This window comes from Equus caballus, chromosome 21 (genome assembly GCF_041296265.1).
Source record: "Equus caballus isolate H_3958 breed thoroughbred chromosome 21, TB-T2T, whole genome shotgun sequence".
Classification (NCBI taxonomy): Eukaryota; Metazoa; Chordata; class Mammalia; order Perissodactyla; family Equidae; genus Equus; species Equus caballus.
The window spans coordinates 63,706,982-63,734,581 of record NC_091704.1 but is presented as its reverse complement, the minus strand read 5'-3'; the positions used below and the strand labels follow the sequence as shown (position 1 = coordinate 63,734,581).

Sequence of the window (27,600 nt, the reverse complement as noted above, 5' to 3'; positions counted from 1 at the left end):
TGACTGATCTGCATAATGTGATGTGAAGCAGCCACGGTCTTCTCTGTTTTCAGATGACACATCTCAGACATAATGAGGTGTTATAATTTGCCCAGGGTCAAGAAGCTCAGAAAAGGTAGAGCCTAGGTTTGAATTGTGATTTGAGTCAAAGCCTCCTAAATTTAGAGGGAGGTAAGATCTAAGGATTAGTTTAAGGGAGTGATTTCCATTATTATCTCTTTTCTAGACATGTAAGGTTATACTCTGGAATTCTGCCTGGCATGAGTCTACTTTTGAAGCTTTTCTCTGGTTGAAACCAACAGATCGCTGCATTTCAAGCCCAGCCCAACCTGAATTCTTGCGGTACAACACCAGGGCTGCCTATGGGCAGGGGAGGAAAGGGTCAATTATGCTCATTCCTAAGACTCTCAAAAGAAGGGGTGGGCCTGCCCATGCATCGGTAGCCAACTGCTGAGAAGTTATTGTCAGGGACTGGGCCCCCAGAGCCGGGATGTCACACCCAAGAAAGACAGTAGTCTTGCAGCTGGGACTGCAACAATGGAAACAAACGATGACAGAGACAGAGAGGTAACAAGAAGGCAGATATTGAAAGGTACAATAAGAAGGGAGGGTATAGTTACATGACAATACTGAAGCCAGTATGTATGGTACCTATGGTACTGAGCTTCTGAGAATTATCTGTAGCTATGTCTCTATATTAACATTGTTTTGAAGAAAATGAATGTTAAAGAAAAGAGTGATTTATGCATATCCCAAACCCCAGCCTTTGATATTAAATGAATGGAAAATGGATGGTAGAGGTCCAAACTTCCTCTCGATATTTTCCCCATTTCCTCTCATTCTAAGAGGTTACACTTTTTTATGCAAAAGGCAAGTTAGTTCATGCAATGATTAGTGGCCATACTCAAGAATTCTTTGCTATGGTGAATCCCTTTCTACCCAAAATGAGGGTCATGGAGATTTTCTATGGAAACCCATCAGGAACAGCGTGTGTTTATCAGGACTCAGAGAAGAAGGCCCTCCTGATCTCCTTCCCAATCACACATTTGCTTTACTTTAACATTTTTGCCAAAGATAACTAGCAATACTGTTCTTCTCTACAAGCCCATAACTTAAAAATGCAAGAGGTTCTTTTCCTGCCAGGACGGGACAAGCTATAACATCACAGGGATACACATGGGTTTTTATATAAAGTGTTTAGGTACGAGCTCCCTTAATCAGTCAACAATAGTGCTTTGAAAAGCATCAACTTGTCACAATCTCCCCTGAAAATGAAGTAGCTCAGCTACACAAACAGAACGGAAAGCATATCACAGCATTTTCAACGACTGTACTTACATCTACTCATCTGCGTTTTGTAGTGATCTTCAAGGACCCCTGAGCTCTTAAGAAGAATTTAAAAAAAAATACCTCTCGGAGGGGTGGGGGGTGCACACAAAGGGTGAAGGGGTGCACTTACAACACGACTGACAAACAATAATGTACAACTGAAATTTCACAAGGTTGTAAACTATCATAATCTCAATAAAAAGTTAAAAAAAAGTAGACGTTAGCTTCTGAAAAAAGCAAAAATAACAAAAAACAAAAAAGCAAAGAAACAAAACAACAACAACAACAAAATACCTCTCTATGTCCAAGAGTTCAATGTAACTGGTCTTTCTCTGATGTCCTCAAAAACTTGATTAGAATTGCATTTCTCAACACTGGACTCCTATTACTTTCTAGGAACGTGCTCTTAATTCCAGATTTCTTTTTTATTGTAAGGAACTGGTCATACCTTCCAGCTCCCTGCAGCCAAGTTCTGCAGGGCGCCTGCCGCCCCTTCCAGCGTGTCTGCATTTGAGCACTCAGAGAGCAGTGTGAGGTAGGGTTTGACTATTGATGGGTGCCACAGCATCTGGATCCCTTTTGGTGGTTCTGCACAGTCTGGAAGAGGTCCTACTCCATCCCACTGGTGGAAGAAAAATGAGAGAGTCAACATCTTTAACATCATTACACTTCCCAGTATTGCCTTCTGCAACATTACAGACAAAAATAAAAGCAGGGAGTCATCACGTTTGGTGAATATCTACTGCATGTAGGGTAATGTATTAGCTGTCCAGGGACCACCCAAAATAGGAGAGCCTCTCCTGCCCACCGAGAGCTTCTGATGGAGGGGAGAGGGGTTGGAGCATGTACATAAGTGAATGCAACTGGCAGTGGAATGGATAAGCTCTCTGAGCACCACTCTAGCACATTGCTATAGGAAAGGAGAAGAGATGGATTCATTTTGATGGGGTAGAGTAGAAGAAGGCTAAAGAACAAGGCAGCGTATTTTACAGTTGGCATACTATTGGCACAACATAGTAGTAATAATCAAATCTCCTCACTTAGGCATAAGTGTTAACTGTGATAAATTCCTATATAACTTGTAAAATAAATATTTGTTTGATTTCGAGTACTATCATTGCATCTGACAGAATGGACAAAAGAGAGAAAATTGCTATGGTTTATTAGATGCATTGACATGAGCTACAGGCAAATCTAGAGTTTACAGCAATTCTGTTAAGTTTGCTCTGAACCGAATCTATTGAATAACAGGAAAATGTGTAATTAAAAATTAATTAAACATAATTTAAAAATTATGCCTTATATGCACAAAGGAATATCAGTAGACTATTAAAAATGATAATTATGAAGACTGTGTTGCAACTTGGATAAACGATTATGATAAAAGTTAAATGAACAAAGCAGGATGCAAAGTGGTATGGGGTTTGTGCTTTATATCAAGTAAAATGCATCATAAAAAACCTGTAATGATAATAAAAATTTATTAATAGAATGTTTATATCTTTCTTTTTTTCTATACTTCAAATTTTCCGTTCTATTACTCTTATAATTTAAAAAATATTAAAAATTGCAATAATGATTCTGATCTTTGATCACATACAGCCTTTATCTTTTATGAAAAATAAAGGCAATGAATATAACGAGAGTAGAAATGAAGTACTAGTGACCGTTTAAAATAAATACAATCTAAATGACATACACTAAGCTTTCTCGTAGATATTTTATGTATATACATATGCGTGTGCGTATATATGTATGTATAAATATGAAAACAAAACTAAATTTCAGAATTTGTGTAAGTTCCTTCATTCTGAAAATTTTACTGGAAGAAAATATAGGCCTACTTCATATCCTTGTAACACAAAAATTGAAGTGTTGATAGAGATAATATAAAGTTATTTAACTGTCACAAATAAATTCAAGAATTTCATCATTTATTTTCCATAAGAAAAATTAAAAATTCATGCCTTCTTTTTCTCAATTACGATATAGCTTAGTTTAAGTCAAGGCTAACCCACAGAGATGAATGACATCCCATGGATAGATATTGGACATCCCATTAAAGGTCACTTTCAATGAAAGTGTCGCTCAGTTTCAACTTTATAACAAAGACACTCAGTGTGGGAATCTTCCTGTTCTTTTAACCAAAGTCACTTCTAAACTGTTCAAAGATAACTTTGTACCCATGCACAGCCTATCAATTAAATCAGCACATCTCTTCTAAATACATAAAAAAAAACAAAATTAAAAGTGAACCAGAATTGCCACATCACTCCTGGTTCATTATTTGCGACTGTCTCATTGCATTGGATGGAAGGATGGCACTAGCACAAAAGAACAGCAATTTTGCAGGTTTGTTGATTTCAATGACGAAGCAGGGGTAATATTAGCTTCTCAAAGGAAACCAGCCTGGGGTACTGAATCTATCTGCTTGCGCAACAGGAAATGGAAAATCATTTCATTTGGTTTTTTTTTTTTTTCATTTTTTATTTTGTCATCTCCTCAAAACTTTTATGCTATCATTTTCATATAAAGATTTGACAATATTCAGAAAAATCAGACTAGGAAATTTAGAACTCAACAAGGATGAAATTTCCCTCTCATGTACAAACTAATAGAACAGCAGGAGGTATATAGAAGCAGTATTTGCATGCTCATTACAAAATGTGACAGCCAAACTATAAAAAGAGCAAAAAGCAGCTGTGTTATCATTTGCTGGGTTTCATCTTGTTCTCGTTTTCTAACTCCTGCGCAATAAAACAGGATAAATGGTTAAATCAGTAGACAATTTTCTTCTGCTCTGACATGTGATCTATGTAGCTCTTAAATACCATTTATTACAATCCTTTTTTAATGGTGACAGAGAGAATCTGAAGGAAATAAAAGGAAAAGTGATGTGAATACGGATAATCTTTGATGACAAGTAGAAACGGGGTTCAAAGGAGAGTCTCTGCTATTTCGGAACATTGACAGCACCTGGCACGTCAAGACCGAAGAAAAAGCACTATTTCAAAGCCCGTCAATGTATTTGGCCTTGATCTGGCTACTTCATTCAAACTTTTACTGAGTTAATAGGGAAAGAAGTATCAATCGTCCATTAAAAAATAGGTTTTCATCCCCTATAAAAAGACCGGAAGTCTTCTTTAAGAGTTGTGCCGACATACTCAACATACATCACCTAACAAGTCAACATCAGCAAGACTATACAGCAACGGTGACATCAAGATCAGACTAAAGTTGTCAAACCATCCTGCACATACAGATTTTTAATGCTAACCTTCTTCTGCAGTAAGGATCCACGAGAAATCATGGGATACGCAATTCTTTTACCAAAGTGGAAATATGTCAATTTATAAACTTAAATAAAAGATGCATCTATCCTTAAATTTCTACAGAACTAGCACATGGACTGGAGGCAAGCAGCAGCTCAATCTTTAACACAGCCAGAACACTGATCATCCAGCTCATTAGTCCTAAGAACACAGGATTAAATTTATAAGCCTTATGCGAACTGTGTTTGTTTTGGACTATATCTTGAGGGCACATTACCCCAAAATTCTCTGAGTTTGAAATATGAAAATAAAATACAAAGAAGCGAAATGTCATAAAGTCAGGAGACAGAACTTTCTATGTAATAAAGACAGGGCACAACCAAGGAGACAAAGTATTTCTAGAAAACCCACAGGGCCATGCTAGCAGAGTATTTTTTGATTACAGTATCTGCATTACTGCCAATTTGTGACATACGCAAAAATACAAGTGTGTATTTCTATATCTTCATTTATCAGGTTAAAGTTTAAAAATCAAGAAGAGACTAGATAAAAGGGAAGCAGAAGCAAAAGGAGAAAGATATTTGTGGTTTAAAAAGTTTTATTCCAGCCTGGGGGAACTTTTCAGTGAAACCATCCCCTCCTCATAGTTTTACTCTTCATGCTTGAAAGTTAAATAAATGTTCCTCGGTTTTGCAGGTGTTTTTATTTTCATCTGTTATATTTTAACAAATAAAACTTTCAGAAGTTCTAGCAGCTCTTGATTCTTAAAGGTGTTACTTAAATGTTCAAATTACACTTCAAGCAAGTCATAGCTGTTAAATAGGAAACAATATCAGAGAGCGTATTTCTCTGAGAATAAAGCTCCGCTTATTCATTTTCTTGTTTATAGGAATTTAGAATTTTACACATATATTTAGAGTTCATGAAGCTAGGGATTGAGTGGGTTATACCAGAGTTTTTGAGATTTTTTTATGGATAATACTATGGGTTGAAGGTTTGTGTCTCCCCAACATTCATATATTAGAGCTCTGATCCCCAATGTGATGGTATTTGAAGTTGGGGTTTTTGAAAGGTCATTAGGTTTTGATGAGGTCATGAGGGTGGAGCCCCCAAGATGGGTTTAGCATCCTTATAAAGAGATGAAGGGACCAGAGCTTTCTCTTTACCCCATGTAAGGACACAGCAAGGAGAAGGCCACCTGTGAACCAGGAAGAGGCCCTAAACAGATACTGAATATGCCAGCCCCTTGATCTTGGACTTCCAGCCTCCAGAACTATGAGAAATAAATGCTTAACACCCAGTCTATGGTATTTTGTTAAAGCACTCAGACTATAGCAGACTAAGACAGTAATCACAGTGAGGACTAAGAAAACTTGATGTTAGCAGGACCTTCCAGCTACACCATGTCTTTTCTGCCACGGCGCTCTCGTGGGGACAAGCTAGCAGCAAACAAGGAGAATGTGGCAGGATCATGTTGACAGTAGGTCACAGAGCAAACTGATTGCTTTGTCATCCCACATAGTATCAACACTCAATAACCTATCATACCTTCATAACAGAACATAATATTTCTTTACTAGCTTTAAACGTATGACTATATGAGTAATATCAATAAACAAATCAGTGAACAATTTATATCATTCACTTTCTAAAATTGCATAAAATTGAAAATAGATATTCTCTTTCCAAGAATGTGATGCTCAAACCTTTTGAAAAGGAAGTGAACAACATGCTCCCAAGTTAGAAGCCAAGGGGCTGCTAAAGTTTGGACATGATGCTTTTCTAAAAGTTTTTATTTGGTGAGGAAGATTGGCCCCGAGCTAACATTTGTTGCCAATCTTCCTCTTTTTGCTTGAGGAAGGTTGTCCCTAAGCTAACATCTGCACCAATCTTCATCTGTTTTATATGTAGGACGCTGCCACAGTGTGGCTTGATGAGCAGTGTGTAGGTCTGCACCCAGGATCCACACCTGCAAACCCTGGGCTGCTGAAGTGGAGCACATGAACTTAACTGCTACACCAGGCTCGCCCTGACACGATGCTTTTTGATATGATCATGGTAAGGGAAGGAGAGACACATGAGCCACTCTAAGAAATGTCTGCTTAGGAATAAAATCACATAGATGTGGGAATGTATTCAATGTGTGGGTTAAAAAAAAAAAGAAAAGAAAAATGCCTTTCTTTGGACTTGTTTTTAATGCTTTTGCTTCTCCATCAGGCTTAAATTCTATTTAAAAGAATTCTATCTTAGTTGACTTGAAGATGGAATAGTGGAAGCAATTTGCTCCTTATATGAAGAGAAAGATGTGACTTACAGAAAAAAATCAGAAAGTTCAAAAACCAGAAAGTAAAGATGTCTATACGTTTTACAAAGAGACTTTGTAAACATGGGGTTCTTTAAGGGATGGCGGCTCAGGAGACTCTAATTATTACATTTATAAAAGCCCCTACTGAATGAGAAGTTTACAAGAGAACATCAGCTCTTCCTCTCTCAAGGAGCCTACAACTGCCCCAGTCTTCATCTCCAAAGCACTGGGCTGGGTACCATGAAGATGGGAACAAGAAGCACTTGCCTAAGGGGAGAAGGATTTACATTTCAGGAGAAGTGCTAAAATATGCCACTGCTCCTCTCACATATGTCACAGCCATCCCAGTTTATGTGAAGAAAAGAGCTTTTCCCGCTGAGCTGTATCTTTGGAACACAAATAGAAAAGGCCTCTTCACCAGTGGAATGCATCTCTACTGCCTAGATTTCTCTACCACTGAGGGGGCACCACAGTCATTACACATGTGCAGGTTTTCCTTTTCAAGGGAGTTCAATGAACTACAAAATAATCCAGAGATACTGCAGGTTAAAGGGAGTGGATCTGCAGAGACAGGAAAACATTCTGATTTTAAAATCCCACTCTTCCCGCCCGGCTGAAGACACTGTACATTGCACAGTGCAGGAAGAGAAGATGCTCTAAGATGGTTCTAAGAAGGTAATCTGTCAGGGATGTTCTCTCATGCAGGGTTTGGTTTAATCAGGCTGCAGCCAGTACTAAGCACTTTAAAAAGCTACAACCTAACCACAAGTCCATCACCGCATGCCATTTTTGCTTGACGTGGTTGGAACAGTGAAGTCACTAACTGATTTTCTTGTTTCAGTGCTTCATTATCACTCCCAGATTTTGGGGGCATGAGAAGGAAGGGAGGTGAGAAATAGAAGTGATGGTTATTAAAAAACTCTGAGCAACTGTAAAAAGCCAGAAGAGAAATGATTCTTGTGTTGACACTTCAAGATTTCAAAGAAAAGAGTAGCTTGGGATTCCAAATTTCCCCAGAAGCTGTTCAGAAGACGTTGGCTACAGGGGGTATGAGCTGTGCAAAGGGCAGCTAAAGGATGCAGGTGAGAGATGGTGGCCAGTTAGCTGTATCTGTGAGGCACACATGGTCTCCAGGATCTCCTTGCAGAAGGTATGGGGGGTTTTGCATCTGAGAGATTAGAAACCTGTATTAAAGCAGAGGCAGGGTATGGTGTTTTCTGAACAAAGCATCAGAAGGGAAGACATTTGTAGATAGCCTTGCTGATTCGCCTCTGTGGGTGTGGGGCCAAGAGGCTGTGCAGGCACACATCCCTTAGGAAGAGGTCAGAGGTAGGTGGGTGATGCTGCCTGCTCCAGAGACTGGCAAAATGAGGCTGCTGCACTGTGCCCCACAGAGGAGGGTTATCAAGGCTGGTCCACATTACCAGGTTCACCTGCCCCTTCCCCACCTCATGGTGATGGAAGCAAGGGGAACGCATTAATCCTAATCTAGAATTCTCTCTGCGCCTAACCTCTCATCCACCTGGGCCATGACCCTCCCCATTACCTGCCTTTTAAAGGGAGCTCTGTCCCTGACATGCCAATCTCCTTCAGATAATCCTGTAGTCTTGTGTGTTTGTTTATATCTTTGGTGATACATCCTTCAAAGACAGCCTTGTATAGTGGTTCTCAACTGGGGCAACTTTCCCACCCAAGGGGACAACTGGCACTGCTGAAGACATTTTTGTTTGTCACAAATGGGGGAGGTGGTGCTATTGGTATCTACTGGGTAGAGGCTAGCATGCTGATAACATCCTACAATGCACAGGAATGCCCCCACACCAGAGAATTATCTGGCTCAAAATGTCAACAGTGCCAAGGTTGAGAAACCCTGTTCCAGTATACAAACACAGAATACTTATCAAGGGTGTGGAGCGCTGAACACTACAACGTAAATAAGGAAACTAAACGAGATGCTTAAAATAGAGTTTTAAGTCTGTAAACTCGTTGAGAGCGAACAGCAGCATTTCTAGGGGATGGGATATATTCTATATGAGAGATGCAGAAGAAGAAGTAGAAGAATCTGATTCATCTATGGGTAGTAGCAAAGGAGAGTCATCACGTAAAAATGTGCAGCCGTGGGGCTGGCCCAGTGGCCGAGTGGTTAAGTTCGCGCGCTCCGCTGCAGGCGGCCCAGTGTTTCGTTGGTTCGAATCCTGGGCGCGGACATGGCACTGCTCATCAAACCACGCTGAGGCAGCATCCCACATGCCACAACTAGAAGGACCCACAACGAAGAATATACAACTATGTACCGGGGGACTTTGGGGAGAAAAAGGAAAAAATAAAATCTTTAAAAAAAAAAAAAAAAGTGCAGCCGTGATCTTTGTAGGCGCACGCGATTTGTTGCTTTGAGGACATGAAATCTCATGTCTTGAGTCACCAAGCTCCTGGCATATGGTGAGGTGAAAGCAGAGGGAGACTATACTGGAACCAGCCGTGAGGAACGAAAGGCAGCTGAAATAAACAGATGGTTAGAAAGGAAACGGTATGGGGCCGGCCCCGTGGCTAAGTGGTTAAGTCCGCGCGTTCTGCTTCGGCAGCCCAGGGTTCGGATCCTGGGCGTGGACATGGCACCGCTCATTAGGCCATGTTGAGGCAGCGTCCCACATGCCACAACTAGAAGGACCCACAACTAAAATATATACAACTATGTACTGGGGGGATTTGGGGAGAAAAAAGCAGGAAGAAAAATAAAGAAGATTGGCAACAGTTGTTAGCTCAGGTGTCAATCTTTAAAAAAAAAAAAAAAAACAACAAGAAAGGAAATGGTAATAAGTAGCAAAAGAAAAAGTATGCTTACTATTAAGAAAATGAAAACTATCTGGAAGAAAGATAACCAGCCTGTGACATTAGGAAATGAGCCCTCAAAAGCATCAAGAATGTCATGAAGGGCAGATCCATCAAGTGATAATAAATCAAATCAAAATGTGCTTAAACTGTCACTGGCTTCTAGAGACATTAGGATACATTTTGGCTTATGTATCCAAATCCTTACAAGCATTCACCTGGTCTAGACATTTCACTTCTACGAATTTATCCCTGAGACGTGATTAGGGATGTACGCAAGATTTAACTGCACAGATGTTTATCACAGTTTATATTAGTCAAAATTTGGAAACTACTTAATTTTCCGATACTCAGGGACCGGGTCACACACCATGGTGTACCCCTACAACGGAATTCTTGGTAGCCCTTCCACATTCCGGTGTAAACGACCATTTACTGCCAAGAAAAGAGGTCATGCCGAGGCCGGTGATAAGCTGCATACAAGAGCGTGCATGGTGAGGCAGAGTGGGCGATGCGCCCACACCTGTTCTTCCTGACTGTCCTGTGCCAAGGTGGGCAGTGGGTGCAGTCACCTGGTTGCCCCAAAGCAGGGGCTGCACCGTTTGCAGAGAATTTCCAAAGAGTGACAGGAATAAAAGTCAGTCTTCTTTTAATTACTATGCGCAGACAATTCTAAACAATTTCAGTGATAAAAGCTCCCACTGCAGCCCCTCAGAATGCCACCTCACTCCTTTTTCATTTAGTTAAGAGAATGTCCAAGGTTCACCCAGGGTCATGGTTGCCCAACAAAAACACTGCACTTCCCAGCCTCCCTTGCAGCTGGAGGGCTAATGGGACCACACAGAGCAAAGGGGTGTGAGCAACACCGATGTCTGTGACTTTCAGGTGGGCTCCAAAGGAAAGGGCACTCCCCACCCCACCTGTCTTCTTTGCCCATCTCTGCTCCTGGACTGTGGATGTGAAGAGCCCCCTTGGGCCATGAGAAGGAGGGAGCATCCCAGCGAGGAGATGTGACAGATCTAAGGAGCTTCCGTAGACTATAGAACAGAGCCGCAGAACCCAGCTAACTCCGCAAAGAGGCAATCAGTCAACCAGTTAAGATTGTCATCTCTTTTGCTTCCTGATAAAGTCACTGGTTCCTTTGTCCTGGGAAGTATCTGCTGTGAGTTCGACAACTTTTTATTTTACATAGCCCCTTATGTTCACAGGCATCTTACATTTAAGAGAAAAAAAAAACACATAGATTTTTATAAGCATAATTGACTTAGTGCCTTTTGAATATTATTATTTTTATTTATTTTTTGCTGAGGAAGATTGTCCCTGAGCTAACATTGGTGGCAATCCTCCTCCACTTTGTACATGGGATGCCACAAGAGTGTGGCCTGATAAGCAGTGTGCAGGTGTGGGATCTGAACCTGCAACCCCCAGGCCACTGAAGCAGAGGACGTGAACTTAACCACTATGCCACCGGGTCGGCCCCTGAATATTATTTTTTAAATGGCATTTGAAAAGATTACAAATGTAGGTCCCTTCTAGAAAATTTGTCAATACATAAGTACAAAAAAATCCATCATCTTCTGTCTTTGATATTACCACATTTTTTCTGGAAACATATGTTTTTGTACCTGCCTATATTTTATGTTTGCATATGACACATATTTTAAAAAACCAGCCAGGTTTTATCTACATAATGTCTATATCTGTATACACACTTGTTTTATATTTCTTTCTTCACTTCACTTTGTATTATATATTTTCTCTAATCACTGTATCTTCTTTAAAAACCTGACTTTATGAGAACAGATTCCAGGGGATGGATGATATCTGATAATTTTTAAAGCTGTAAACCTAGAACTCTCTGGAAGCTTCTAGGTGAGTTAAATCAGTTTGAAGCCTTTGAAGGTAACCTGCAGTTCTGGTGTTAGCAAAGATTGGGATACTTTGTCCTGGAGAGGTATAGGAACATTTCTCACCTTGCTGCCACCTGCTTACAGTAGGACCTTGACTCCTCCTATCACTTGAGGCCTTTAATTGAGGCCTTTAATTCCTTTAGACTCCTTGGAGGGGAGGCCTGCCTTCTCCAAATGCAAAGCACTTGAGGAAATCCTCAGGGTGAAGAAGCCCTTTTGCTCTGCTGAGACCCCAGGGATGGGCTGGCTCAGATGCCCATCTTTCCCAGCAGGTGGCGCCATCTTCACTCAGTTCTCTCTCTGGGACTGGCCGCCATGCCAGGAGGGCCCCTGGATTTGATGGTGCCTTCCTATTCCTCTCCTTCTGCATTTCATCTTAAATTGCACCTTGGCTCGCCTCCCTGCCTCCAGGCCTTTCAGCTTTGCCTGCCTTCCATCAGCCTTCAAATGAAGGACAATTTTTACTTTTGGCTTTTCAAATATTTTGAACTTGACAAAAAATACTAAACAGCCATGCTTCAAACAAGCATAACTGTTATCTGTTTACATCCTCCGTATACTTGATACTGAATTTTCTGGCACTTCAAAATATTTTTGTATTATATTAGAGCCCAGATAAAATATCTTTTCTTTTCTTTTCTTTTCATTTTTTGAGGAAGATTAGCCCTGAGCTAACATCTACTGCCAATCCTCCTCTTTTTGCTGAGGAAGAGTGGCCCTGAGCTAACATCCATGCCCATCTTCCTCTATTTTATATGTGAGACGCCTTCCATAGCATGGCTTGATGAGCAGTGTGTAGGTCCACATCTGGGATCCAAATCAGTGAACCCTGGGCCACTGAAGCAGAATGTGCAAACTTAACTGCTGCACCACCAAGCGGGCCCCCAGATAAAACACCATTTAAAAAACCTATCATTTGGTTAAAATCATAACTTTGAAGCTTCTTTATAAATAACAATATTCAACTGTATTTTAACTTATGGTAATTTTAGTAAAATTTTCTCAAAGAAATCCTTTCTTTTCCCCTTAAAGACTATGGTAAACAAAATAGGACAAATGAGCCATACAAATTTTCATTTAGACTTTGGCAGAAATCATAAAATGCTATTAATCATGTCATCTTACTCAACTTAGAAAAGAGCTCATCGAAGTCATAAAATATGATTCTAAGTCCAGTGTTCTAAGTCTGGAAAACCTCTCCCCATAAACTTTCACGGAGGCAGCTAACACCTTGAAAGATGAGCTATATTTTGAGCTGAAGTCCATGAATGTTCTCTTCTGACCCCTCACTTCTTGGACCCAATCAACCCATAACCTCACCTGGCTCTTGAAAGACATCAAGCCATGTGAGTGCACCTCGGCAGAGCTGGAGAAAGGGTTTGGAGCAGAATCTTACAAAATGAAACACCAGTGAGCCAGCCCCGATGGCGTAGCAGTTAAAGTTTGGTGCCCTCTGCTTCAGCAGCCTGGGTTTGGTTCCCGAGCACAGAACCACACTGCTGTTTGTCAGCAGCTGTGCTGTGGTGGTGGCTCACATAAAAGAACTAGGAGGACTTAGCAACTAGAATATACAACTATGTCCTGGGGCTTTGGGGAGGAAAAAAATAAAGAGAGAGAGGAAGATTGGCAACAGATGTAAGCTCTGTTTGCTAGGAAAGAGCAAATCTTTCCCAGCAAAAAAAAAGAAAAAAAAATTAGACACCAGTGACAGGCACAGGGGCCATCAGAAGGATGTGCTTCAGAATCTGAGCAACAGATTGGAGAGAAAACCTTGAAATCAGAGTGAATTCAATCTCAGTTTAAAGTTTTTTTAGCCAAGCTAATGCTGCATAAAGGCATTTTCCAAATCTGCCTTCCAAAGTTGCCTGGGGCCCATGCAGTAGGTTCTGAGTCCTTAGGCAGGAGGTGAGACAGGGGATTATGATCACTGGGCAGACAGGGAAGCACTGCATTCCTGCCCAGAAGCTGTTCTTTTCAACCTTTATTACACTGGCTCATTTCTCAGGATGAAGCAGTGTAGGGACCAGGCCCCACAGTATATAACATTGCAAAAGGAAACCATGAGGAGAACCCATTATACCTTTGTTAAGCCACGTTTAATTTATTTGATATTGAAAATGTGCAGAACCCACAATGGTCTGGCCCCCTTAAGTACTGGGGAGGAAAACTGAGTTATCTGACATCACTTAGTATAATGCCTGGCACACAGTAGGTTCCATGAATACCTGCTGCCTGACTGTTGCATGTCCCCGGTGGGAGGATTTTAAGTGGCTGAATTAAGAACCACAGCTCAATCTTCTTAAGAGGCTACTCAATTCAGGGACAGGACAGAAGGCTCAGAGTGCTGACTCATGACAGGAGAAAACGCAGGGCCGGGAATCTAGCTCTCAGAACAGAAGGTCACCATCAAAAAGGCCATGAGCACGGATCTCCTAAATTGTAGGTGTGTTTAAGCTGGAACAGACTGATGTAAAAGTTGTAGAAGTACCTGGAGCAGCCCTCAGGGGCCACGGACAGATGGAGAACCAGAACCTACAAAAACGCTAACACCGACGCATTCAAGTTAAATTTAGGGATTGTATTTAAGAATGCATTCTCATTAATCCTTACTCTAAATAAAATAGTTCCTTTAACCCTTACCCGAAGTAAAGCTATTTCTAACATAGTTTAGAAAATAATGTCCTGTGAACTAAACAGATAATTCTGCATTCGTATTTTGAATTAAAAACCTGGCAAGAGAGAGTTTTGTGGGTTCCGTCCCTCTTCCTGAGGACAGTCAGATCTTGGGTCTGTATGACCCTCAGCAGCTGGAGATACGTCCAGGGGAAGCCTAGACCCATGAGCACAGTGTCCAGGGGAAGGTTGGAGGCATGAGCACAGTGTCCGTGGGAGATGGGGAAACCTCAGTGGCAGGGTTTCCAGCTGGCCGCAGGATGGGCACTTCTTCACCCTCCTCCCTTACCTGGGGGCCCGGTGGGTGAGGGGCTCTGCCTCCCAGAGGTTCCCAGGGAGAGGGGTGGAGGCTGTTCTGATGACTTCCCTGCAGGGTAACCTACATACAGCTGCTCGAAGTAAAGGCCCTTCCATGTTGAAGAGGCCTCCCCAGCTGGACAGCTTTCTGAATTCATCGGAATTATCCCCCAAGGCCAAGCGTCTAATGTCATTCTGTTGGAAGGGCTGTCAATATCAGACCGCTATCCCTATTTCCAACAATAAGTGCAAGATGGCATATCCAAACGTTTCAAAACACGCCATAAAATACGTGCTGGATTTTTGTGCAACTCTCCTTAGCTTCCCTCCTTAGACCACACCTATCCTGTGCATCCGTACCCCCCGCAAAGCACCCGACCTGGTCCCGACAAGGACCTCCATAAATGAGTGAATCGACACACTGAAGAATCAGCACCTGGTTCTGACTCACCTCTACGAGCTGGTACCTTAGAGCTCGCCTGAGACTCGAGCGGCTCTTTCTCTTTTTGAAATTTCCTAACTTGGCTCAGCTACAGGAACGGGGTGGGGGGTTGGGGGGGATCACTTAATGTTCCACCGTCTCAGCTGTGTAATTCCCGCAGGAAACTGTGCAGACGTGTTAGTGATTTTACTGCACGTTGAAAATGCAGAGCCCTGTACCTATATATACAGAGGAGACATTAATATTGTAATTAGGGAAGGGGATAATTGCATGCAGCTGCGAGTGGCCCGCATCACCTGATCTTGGGATTTCTTTTTCTTCTTTTTCTTGCCCCAGCACCCGGAACTCTCCGTGTCTTTGCCATTGGCCTCACCACAGAGCAGCCCGTCGAGCTCATCCGTGCCCATGTGCTGTCCCTGAGACGTTTCTGCTGCCAGCCGGTAGGAGAGATTCCTTAAAATGCACACACAGTTTTCAACGGTCTGGAGAACCCAAAAAAACAAAAAAAGGAAACAGGAGGAATGAATAAAAACTACGCAGCACTCCTCCACCCAGAAAAGCCATTAATCTCGACATACATGTTTCTCTCTGGATGCGTTCAGCTGTTGGCTCGTAAAGGCTCCCTTGGCAGCCACAGTGGAGAGAATTTAGAGAAGCTTGGAAAGGTCTTCAGACCACTTCTGCCCCTAAGGAAATGACTTAGCAACAATAGTTACTTCTATAAACAGCTGTCAGTGTTGATTGAAATTCACTTGTGAGTGGACAAGAAGCTATAACCACAAGAAGTCCCAGATGTCATCCACTTACAGCCAACTCTCACCTGGGGCCTGGGGCTCAGAATCACCAAGAACACAGATAATCAGATTTCCGTCAGCTCTGGGAGGGGGACATTAATAGTGGCCATCCACCAAGGCACTTTCTGGGGGTAAAATGGGGCAAGAGGTGCAAACCAGGGGTGTCCTAGGCAAGCCAGGTGCTGTGGTCACCTGGGGCCATAAATGTGTTCATGTTACTGATTTTCTTTGAGATGGCTGGCACTCCTGTTTTCTTAGCATGGGGGTTAAACAGTGGTTAAGGACACACAGTATAGAGCTGGATGCCTATAGAACCCTCGGTCTCTGACTACTGGCTGTGAGACTTGGACAATGCACCCAACATCTCTGTGGCTCAATATCCTCGTCTGCAAGATGGTCATAATAGTATACGTGTTTTAGCTTCCTGTGTGGATTAGGGGAGGTAGAGAATGCGTGTGGTAGGCAGAATAAAACCCCCCAATGATGTCCAGATCTTAATCTCTGGAACCTGTGAATGTGATAGGCAGGAGGAATGGAGGTTTCAGATAGAATTAAGGTCGCTAATCAGCTGACCTTCAGATGGGGAGATTATCCTGGATTAGCAACATGGGCCCATGTAATCATGAGCATCCTATAAATGAAAGCGGGAAGCCATGTGAGAAGCCATGTGAGAAGCCATGTGAGAAGGACACGACCCATCATCAGTGGCTTAAGAGATGGAGGAAGGGGCCACAAGTCAAGGAACGTGGGAAGGCTCTAGAAGCTAGGAAAGGCAAGGAAATGGATTCTCCCTTAGAGCCTTCAGAAAGGGATGAAGCCTTTTTGACACTTGGATTTTAGCCCAACAAGACCCAATTTGGACTCCTGACCTCTAAAATGGTAAGATAATAAATTTGTGTTGTTTTAAGCCATCATGTTTGCGGCAATTTGTTACAGCAGGAACAGGAAACTAACACAGTATGTAAGTACTGAGAAGAGCGCCTGGCACATGGTAAGTGCTATACAAGGGTTCATATCATGAACAACGGCAGAGCCAGCACTGCCTGGCAGTCCAGAACATGTGACCTAGAGCCAGTCAGTCTGGGTTCGAGTCCTGGCTCTGCCATGTGATGAGCTGTGTGACCTTGGTGTGTGCAAAGTGCTCCATCTCTCTGTGCTTCCTCCCAAAGGCCCCACCTCCAAACATCATCGCATTGCAGATCAGGTTTCACATATGAATTCTGGGGGGACACAAACATTCAATCCATTGCATCAACCTTTTGACCTTTGTTCTGGATTTGTGGAACTGTGAGAAGAGGAAAAAAAATACCCAATTTTACAAAAGAACAAAGCAATGATGGAAAAAAACTGAACAGAGTTAAGTTTTATTTTTAAAAGCATGCCAACTTGTCTATTGTTTTTCAGGCATCTAGTGTGTGACAGCCACCGTTCAAGGCAGGGAACGCCGTTTCATTTTACCAATGAAGGAAACGAGATCCGAAGCTGTAGTTAATTCACACCAGATTTTGCCACCTCTCTCTAGTCCTAGGCTGGGACTGGAAGGGGCAGGGGCTGCCAGGGTCCCAATCCTGCACTGCTCCCCAACCTATGACTGGAATCCAGTAAAAGGCAGCATATCTTTCACTTGACTAGTGGGGGCATGAAAATCAACTAGGAAAACCAGTTTTCAGGATATATCTCCGGAGCCTTTGCTATTCCAGACCTTTCTTGTCAGCTTTTCAAGGTTTCATGGGCTGCTAATCCCACAGGCTTTGAGTCAACTTGATTTTCTATTTCAAGCATCCTCTCAGCATCAAAAAAGGAACCGCATGAAAGCAGGTAAACACAAGATGAGGCATGAAAGGGAGAAAAGTCTCTCCCTGAAAGGGAAATGTTATGGCATAAGTCAGAATGATTTTTAAATCATCTCAAACTGATTTTTCTTACATCAAAGACTTGGGAGAATAAACTTCTTTCTCATCCTGCTGTTCGTCTTCCCCGGGGGCATCTCCGAGCCTCTGCTGAACAAATGACTACTGGGGCATAAATCTGCAGTTTCGAGAAACACTTTATAATCCACCTGTAGCTGGGAGATGATCTGGGGAGAAGCTGGACAGAGAGAGAGAAAGTGGGGATGAGGAGAGTGGGGAGGGGGGAGAGGAGGTGTAGGGGGAAGGATGGGGCGAGGGAGGTCCCAGGGATTGAACTCATCTCTCTCCTTAAGCTTGGTTTGGGAGGGTGACCAATTTAAGCACTTTTCTCTCAAGGGGGTAGAAGAAAGAAAAGAAAAAAGAAAGACAGCCACTGCCCATCTTTGGGATACCAGCAGGAGTGTGGCAGCTGCTGGTTTTGCTTTCCACATCCGTTGCTGTCAACAGAGCTTTTAGCACTTCTTCTTGGTCGTCAGGGTCATTTCGATTCCTTATTTTCTATTAGAAAGGGCTAATTTGGAGATGGCCCGTGGACTGCTCTACCATATGTTGTCCCTTCAACAAACCGTCCCAATTATAGCAGCGGAGCTGAGAGCTTGCATGGAATCCAGGCTCTTTTATGCATTAACTTTGCTGGTTTTAAAGAGAACATGTACTCATTTTTTTTTTCCTTCTCATTTGTCACGGTGAAAGTTGAAGTGGTTGAGCAGAGGGCTGAGTAGAAGATCACAGGACAATAACACTATGTTAAAACTCAATAGCACATTCTGGCCAGCAAAGCCCTGCCGAGTAATTTACCGCATCTGATCTTATCATCAGCTACGATGACCCTCCGTGTCACAAAGCTGAGGTCGCTCAGGTGGGTTCCACTAGTCAGCAGGAAGTGGAACTGGCACATCCACTGGCATGTCCTGATGCCAATGTCAGTGTCTTCTACTCCATCAGGAATATCTGAGTCTTCTGATTCTGGCCCTAAACAGGCCCAATTATTCCAATTTCCTCATTTGAGGAAAATTAAAAGAGAAGATCCCCAAGGTCTCCCAAGAGTTTGAGGAGTGTAGTCATCTGACACATCGCCAAAAAGATGTGGGTGCCTGGCAGCACTCTGGTTTGGGACCCCGCTCCTGAGGCTGCCTTACCCACCAAGATGGTGCCATGGGCACTTGGCCAAGGCAAGAGGCTGTTTATTTATTTTATTTTCAACTACAAGGCCCAGACAGTATGAAAGCTCTTATGGTATCCGTTACACTAAGAGTCTTAGTGTCCCTATGCCTTAGTCTTTATTGCTCTGAATATTAAGATCCTGGGCATCGTGGCTTCAGTGAATTACCTTCGGCAGCTCTTTGAAAAAATCATGTGTCTATTACATTAACAGGTATCTGTAAATACTGAAGACATTTTGACTGGTCACTTCTTTAGGGATGTAATTTTCTTGTCAATGACATTAAAAGGTCTAAAATGGTTGTTAAGGGTGTTTACAAGAAAGGATGATTAAATCTTGATTACATCATATTCCATCTTTGAAATTGGTAACACCACAGTAAATGAATGGATGCAAACTTAACTGAGTGGCAGTGATAAGGTGACAAACAGTGTTCATAACTGGAGGCAACCAGTACTCAACGGGCTGGAGTCCCAGAAGATACCATGGATCCACAACCTTAGGGAGTAGGCCTCAGGCAACAATTTTCTCAATTTCTCAATCACTCTCATGTGTGGTCAAGGTTGAGAAGCACCATGCTAAATCACTCCCCTTGCCAATTAGTAACTAAATGGATAAAATCATTCATTTGTTCTTTATCTGACTTTACAACTAAATTAGATTACACCATATTCCCGATCAGAGTCCATTTCAAAGCCGTATCTACCAAGGTGGGCTCTCAATCTAAGATGCACAACCCAACGAATTTTTAAAGCTGCAAAAATCAGAGAGTGGAGTTAGACATGCAGATTCAGAGGATGATGACGGGGTCTAAGCACATGTATTTATTAAGAGCTCCAAAGGCCATTGTGATGAAGAGTCCATGCTGAAAACTATGGGATTAACATTGTGGTCCACAACCAGGGCCAATTTTGCTCACTGTGAGAGCAAATTTGGCAAGGTCTGGAGACATTTCTGTTTGTAATAACTAGTGGCCGGGGGTGGGAGTGGGGAAGTTACTGGCATCTAGTGAGTAAAGGCCAGGGATGCTGCTGAACATCCTGCAAGGCACAGGATGGTTCCCACAACAAAGAATTAATTGGCCCAAAAGGTCAATAATGTAGCTCTTGAGAAACTCTTATTAAGGTATCATGTTTATCACACGTATTACTTTAAAAGCATCAGTAAAGCCCGCATTTATATGGAGATATTGTGAAATTACGAATTTACATTTAGAGTGAATCAAAATTAATCAAAAGACAAATTAAGACAAAACAAAATAGGTCAAACACTGGAAAAGCCCACCCGGTTCTATTTTGGTCTGTGAACTAAAACACTGAACAGACACTGACGACTGTCGTGTTGACAGCCTCATGTGGTTAGCATTTGGACAACATTTATTTCGACTTCATCCGGCATTTTTAAAATGACATTTGATACAATTAGCAGTTGTTGAGAAGCTAACTTGTAAAAATATAGGATTATTCAAATCTCAGGTAGTTTTAGCATTTCTTTTTCTTCTGAAAGTAGATTTCATAAAATAAAACTAGAAGCTTGTGGGTAATGCGATATGCCAAAGTTTATACACTCATCTGGAACACCTGCGGTTTGAGTAACTTAAAAATCTAAATTTTTACTCATTACCAATCAAGACTCAGGTGTCCAGCTCTGGGCCAGGATTAGAAGCCCTGTCTAGAAAATGCTGGATTCATACAAGGAGACCAAGATAGACTTCAGAGTGAAAGTATTAAACATCGTATTAGCTCTCCATCATCCTTAGCCACTGTTTAGTCCCTTGGGAGTCTTTATTCTCTAAGATGCTTAATCTAGGCAAATACAACAAACCTTGCTATCGATCTCACTGCTCCCCAGCGCAGACTGGATCACGTAGAGCAGCGCATCGGTGAGCCCGTCACATTCCCGCATCCTCCTGCGGGCCTCCTCTCCGGCCGAACTAACATTCCTGCAAGGCAAAAGGACCCGTCAGGAAGCTGCACCGTGGTCACCAGAAGAACGTTCTTCCATACCCACCTCCTCTCGTGGTTTTAAAGAAAACGCTTGCTCGCCTTTTCAGATTGTTTACCAAGAATATAGTTTTATTGAGTAGGGACGGCTTCCACAAATGCATCCTAGCACTGGGTAAATCACAGAGATCTGTTAACGTAACTCCAGAAGTGGAGAACGCAGAATTCCGAACACATCATCTGGGAGGGTCCCATGACTGCCAAGAATGGGAGACTTTCAGAAAGTCTTCAAAGTTTACTTTCTTTACAATTGACGAGGGAATCGGAAGCTCTTTGATTCAAAGAATTCTTCTTCTTTGAGAAGTTTGAAACAATTTTCAAAGACAGAGCTTCCAACTTACCGAAATATTCTAGGGGTCTAATTCACCTGCTTCAAAAATATACCTACTTTGGACCAGCCAGAAGTAAACTTCTAGAAATTTCTTCTAAGAACATATGGGTTTCTGTGAAAATTCAGCCACCATGATGCCCATGGCACTGTTTATATGCAGGAATTGCCCAAGATCTTTCCTGTGCTGGCACATGATGACCTAACCCCAACAGAAAGGGCCTCTTGTAATGGAATGCACAGCGGGGAAACAGATCTTCCTGATATACGAAAGACATGAGATAATCCTAGTCGAAGATGAATCTTCGGGATATTTTTAGTTACTTCACCACCTGAGAGTGTGTTGTTCCTCTCCTACCATGATTAGGCTTGGGTTCCAGGAGAGAATTTCTGCAGTGACTGACTCATGGGCAATATAGACTGTTAGAGGGATGCTGGAGGAAGTGAGTTCGGAAACTGTGGGGAAGGGTGATGGAAAGAGAGAATGATCTAGCTAGTGCAATGGCTGTCACATTTTGGCTAGTATCAGAAACACCTGGAGGGGGTGTTCATGTATATTGCTGGGCTCCACCCTGGTGCAGTCAAATAATTTGCATATTTGATGGTGCTGATGTTGAGAATTATGCTCTGAGTTTGGGTGGGGAGGGTAGCACTCTTTGCTGACTGCTAGGGGCAGCCACATGGCAGATCTGTGGCCCTGGACAGAGCCTGCAGGAGAATTTGAATAGAACTGATACCAGCTCAACACAAGGTTGACATAGGGGAAGCCACATTGTAGGAAAAAAACCATATTTCTTTGGGTATGGTAACTTTGGATGACCTCTGATTAACCAGCCCAGACATGCTCTGTAGATTTTATGGCCCCTCCCAGCTACTTTAAGTTGATAACTCTGTTCTTTTGAGTTCCTTAGGAATGTTGTGACCCCAAGGCAGAGAGTCTATGCTGATAGCCATCATCAATGACAACTGAAAGATCAGGGTATAGGGCGTTGCTCCGGTCTCTGATGCACATCCAGTAAAACAAAGGACTATCAGGAAAAGCTGCCTGCCCCACCTGGAGACCAGCCTCCTATATGACGGGCCTGTAGTCTTTGTTCTATAAGATGGTTCTTTTGGACATTAGTCAGCCATCTTCCCTCTTACTAGCAAGCTGTAATAAAAAGTCCTTTCTCTCCTCTCACCTTGCCTCTTGACTAGTGGCATCTCTTGTAGGGGGCAGACAACTTTCCTTGGGCAGTAAGAGAATGAACCTCCACACCCACACTGTAACTCACACACGTATTCTCATTTCATTTCCACAACATCTTTCACTGTTACACTTCATTCTATTTTACAGATGAGAAAACTGAGGCTCAGAGAGGTTGTCCACAGCCACATGGGCAGTAATTGGAGAAGCTGGAGCAAAACCCAGGTCTGTGAAGGAGAGGCTTGATGTATAATATAGATGGACTATTTTTTTTTAGGAATTAAAATAAAATAGGCCTAATGCTAAAATGCCACTGAACATAAATGCTTTTTTGATATCTAAAAAGTTCTGTGGAAAGTATTTAAATAGCATCCTCCAGCATTTTAACGTAACACTGAGAAAGGTTATTCAATTCAAATTAGTATTTTTGGCATTTGCTGATCTTAAAATATAAACAAAATTCCTCAGTTCCTTCGATAATATAACTGGGCAAATATTGACAGCATTTTTATGTAAAGTGTTATAGATTCTGTCCTGGAGTGGCCAACTCTCGTTTCTGACAAGATCCCTGGGAAGGAGGAAGAACTAATTTCCCGCTAGGGAAAAAGTGGTGAGAGGCATATTGGTATTATTCTATACTAGAAGGATGGCCTTTGTAAGACAGCATTTTTAGATCACTTCTCCCTGAAATGGTTTCACCAGGTCGAGCTCTCAACTTTGAGCTTAGAGTAAAAGATTTGTCAAAAATTCCAGTCACACCTGTTTGGCCAGAAGAATGCTGGGTGTAATGCGTGATTGTGTGTCTTAAATCTTGCCTTTTTGTACTTTGATGAGGTGGTGTTTCCAAAGAAAGAATGATGGAATTCAGACGTGAAAGAGCCTTACGGATAGCTCATATACAGCTTCGCATGAAAGATCCTCTGCCCTCTTCCCTTACCAATGAATGCGCAGTCTTTCCTTTGAGTAGCTTTATGACGGGAGTGGGCTGCCTCCTGATTCACAAAGAAACTTCATGACGATCTGCCCTATTTTCATTGGTAATCAATGAATGGGCAGGACCAACCATCAGAAAATGAGGAATTAACAACTCTGTTAACACTATAAATTGTCAATATTAATCTGAGCACTTTTCTTTATTCTAGTTTCTGCTCGATTCTAGTCTAGTTCTCCTCCAAGATTAAAAAAAAGTTATTAACTGGCTACTATATTAAAATGTGTAATATATTGAGAAATGAGAAAGACTAATAAGTTAAGGTTCCAGGAGGGAAGAGGCAGTGACTGGGATAGACACACACACACACACACACACCCCTACAATACGGAGGAGTGAAAGGAGTTACTACAGTGTCTGCAGGTATGATGAGGCTCAGTATATATTTTTAAACAGACTGAGGTATGCACAAGTCTCTTTTTCGATGGCTACCCATGTCCTATAAGCCCTTGGGGTTGCGTTGCCACTTTTAATCGAGTATTCCTGAAGGAAACACATCATAAGAGTACCTTCGGCTTTCCACTCTGGAGGAGAGGAGGGTTTCCTTTTCCTGAGTTTTCCCCACAAACACAAGACCTACTATACTATGCATGCTTCACTGTTTAAAAATCAAAAACACAATAACCTTGCCTGCTGGTCACCACACAGTTAATTCTAACCATGTAAGTATTTGACAATGTGCCAATGTCCAATCTACAAGATTTCTCCCTCATATTGTACTTAAATCATCTTCTGTCCATCTTGAGGGAGGTGATTTCCATGTCTGGCTAGAAACTGGTGCAGCAAAGTTCCAGGCATAAACATAACGTTAAAACAAATATTTGTACATTATTTGTACAAAGCACAAAGATGGTATACCTATTCCTCAGGAATAATCTTTATAATCTTGACTGAATTGTCAGTTTATATGTCATTTAGAAATTTCTGCTTCGAGTAGATTCTATAATTTTTTTATTTAATACATAAAAAAATGAAACAATTTAGGGGCTGGCCCCGTGGCCGAGTGGTTAAGCTCGCGCGCTCCGCTGCAGGCGGCCCAGTGTTTCGTTAGTTCGAGTCCTGGGCGTGGACACGGCACTGCTCATAGGACCACGCTGGGGCGGCGTCCCACATGCCACAACTAGAAGAACCCACAATGAAGAATACACAACTATGTACCGGGGGGCTTTGGGGAGAAAAAGGGGGAAAAAAAATGAAACAATTTATTTTTACATCTTACAATTAAAAGATAGAAAATCTTTTATGATCTCTTTTATTCAAATGCAACTAGTTAAGCCCCTTTATTTCCCCTATCTTCAGTGTTGTTTGACATCTCATTTCTCTGAGCCTCCATCAGTCTTATTTAAAACAAACTCAATGTACAGTGCTCTCCTAGGATCCCAAGTGGCTCTTACACAGTGTGTTGAAATGAATGACTACAGCATTTCACACAAAAGACTTCATTTTACATGTCTGCACTTCAGATGGTCGGGATATGGGAGGTCAAATCGCAGAGAAAACCAGGGGATGAGGTTTTTAGCAATCAATCTATTGAAATTAGCCTCACCCTTCTCCGCACTCCCTTAGCTCTTTGAATCTCCATTATTGATCACCATTGATTTTGTATTGGAATTATTTAGGTTGTGACCCTATTGCTGCATGGGGACCTTCTGGAGGGTAGAAGCAATGTCACCGTTATTTGTACATCCAGCTTGCAGCTGAGCACCCGACACATCCTACGTGCTCAATCAAGTTGCCTATTACATGAGCATTCAGCTCTTCAATGGATTGGGATTCACGCGTAGTCCATGACTGACTTGCCTCTGTGCTCCCTGCTCAGTGGATGAGTATCAGATGTCTGTTACACCATTTGAATGCAGGCTTCTTATTCTGTGCTTTGTGCTCTGCCACTATAGCCCCTAACCTAGATTTTCCAGGGCAGTCTCAATTTTCAAAGAAAGAAAAAGCAATTGAATATAGGATATAATATGGGGAGTAAACTTATTTACTTGAGACATGAACTTCCTTATGATTGATGATAATATTGATCCTAAACGCTGAGTGCTGGAGAGAATTGCATAATTTTGTTGCCTGGAGCCAATTAACGTATTCTCCAGTGTCACGCCTATCTTTACCCAGGCTTGTAGGAAGAGCTTTCTGGTTGAGGACTGGTTTGTCTTCCTGTGCTCTGTTACCTCTTCTCCTCTCCATCCAACCTGCTCCTTGGCTTTTATGCTGTGGCCTCCATTGGGGTCACCTCAGACCAAGCCCCCTCCATCCCCTTGAGACACGGGCTCCAGCCCTGCTCAAATTCCTTACAGTCCTTCCTGCTGGCCCAGCTCTGCACATCTCTGGGCTGGTGCTTACTGAGCTCCTTTGTCTCATCTCCCAGTTTATGATCAGCAGAGCCCAGATGCTGGCTCTCTGTGGGACCAGGGCTGGGTTCCTGAGACTATATACCAGTGTGAGGAGTGGGGTGGGGCTGCTAGAGGGCTTCAGAGAACAGAGCTGAGATTATTTCAAGAAATACTGGTAGTCCTGAGGCAAAGATGAAATAGCAAGCCAAGTGCTCAGTAAGGCCTTGATGCCAACCCAGCAGCGCAGGCAGGGGAAGAGACAGAATCCACCAAAGAAGGCAGCACAGGGCAGACCAGGGGTGCCAGACCCAGGCCTGGAGAGACTCAGCACCCCCAGGGTCATGAGCTTCCATCCCCACATCCATGGATAAGGCGACGCTGTCCAGGGTGCTGAGGTTGCACTGACCCCTCTGCCTGGAATGTCCTTCCTTCTACCTCTAGGCCCATTGACCTTGAGAGTCACAGATGCCAAGGCTCAGTCAGAGCTCTGTCTCATCCACCTTCTAAGCCTGGCTTCACTGCCTCCACACTCTTCTTTGTAGCTCCAGGCCCAAGCTCTTTCAGTGCACCTGTAACACCTGATGCTCGAGGCAGGTCCCTCTATGACATGGAGGTGGGGTAGGGAGCATCATCCTATTTTGTTGTCTGCTCCTCACTCCCCACTGCACAGCACTTAGTAGGAACTCAGTGAATAATTCCTGAACGAAACAGTGCACAATTGTTTTCAGGTCTATCTCCTTCTAGACCAGTGGTGTCTAACTGGGGTGATTTTGTCCCCAAGGACCATTTGCCAGTATCTGAGTGTCTGGGGACATTTTGGTTGTCACAACTGCAAAGGGAGAGGATATTACTGGCATCTAGTAGGTGGAGGCAGCCAGAGCTGCTACTAAATATCCTACAATACTCAGGACAGGCCCCCCAACAAAGAATGCCAACAGTGTGGAGGCTGAGAAACCTGCTCCAGATAGCTGGGCTCCTAGAGGGGCTAATTTGTGGGTGTATGCTTCCCCAACACCGAACACGTGCTTAGCCTAGGTGTCCTCAAACATCTGCTGCATCTGAATCATCTTTGGAACTCCATAAAAATACAAAGGCCCAGGCCCTTCCTCTCCTTGGATGAGCCTGGGCCTCGGTGTGTTCTGTTAGTCTCCGTCTGGTGCCAATTCACACGAGAGTTGAGAACCACTTCCCTAGCCCACAGCAGGAAACTAAAATATTTATTGGATGACCACGCAATTGTCTACTGTGCGCTAATGGTATACAGCCTCTTAACGACAGGGCATCTCTTCCTAACTGGGCAGGGACATCATGGCCCCAACACCCAATAGCAATGCATTTAGATCAATCACCAGAGGCTCCTAATAGGCAACCTGCAAAAATCTGGAAACAACACTGAATTAGTGAGGGGACATCTAAGTAGAATACAGATGTAGATCGTCTTAATTTCCTGACTATGTAATTACCTGCTCAGAAACGAATGAAATTAGTAGCTTATCATACATTACCTGATCTGAGCGAGCATGGGAATGGGAAATCACACCAATAAAGCTCAGGCCTTTCTTCTGTAAAGTAGGTTTGTTTCACTTCAGTTAAAAACACTAAATTTTAAAGAAGTCTTTCTATCCATGAACATCTAAATCAAGGGTCAGGAACGTTTTCTGTAAAGGGCCAGGAGAGTAAATATTTTAGGCTTTTGGGGCCACATAGAGCCTCTGTTACTTCTTCTCTTCCTCCTCCTCCTTCTTCTTTTAAGAGCCTTTTAAAACATGAAACCCATTCTTACCTTCAGCCACACGAAAACAGGTCACTGGTGGGATTTGGCCTGTGGACCAT

The 27,600-nt window shown here is 42.7% G+C and overlaps 1 protein-coding gene across 11 annotated transcripts in view; it reads right to left on the bottom strand.

Annotated features, from left to right (window-relative positions):
• CTNND2 (catenin delta 2) overlaps positions 1–27,600 on the bottom strand; it is an 888,536-nt gene that overhangs the window by 113,990 nt on the left and 746,946 nt on the right. For all 11 annotated transcript variants that reach the window (XM_023625841.2, XM_070246034.1, XM_023625845.2 and 8 more), the window contains 3 exons: positions 20,748–20,865; positions 15,354–15,539; positions 1,778–1,951 (listed from right to left, as the gene is read on the bottom strand). In XM_023625841.2, the coding sequence (XP_023481609.1) occupies positions 1,778–1,951; positions 15,354–15,539; positions 20,748–20,865 (478 nt within the window). The remainder of the gene's footprint in view (positions 1–1,777; positions 1,952–15,353; positions 15,540–20,747; positions 20,866–27,600) is intronic.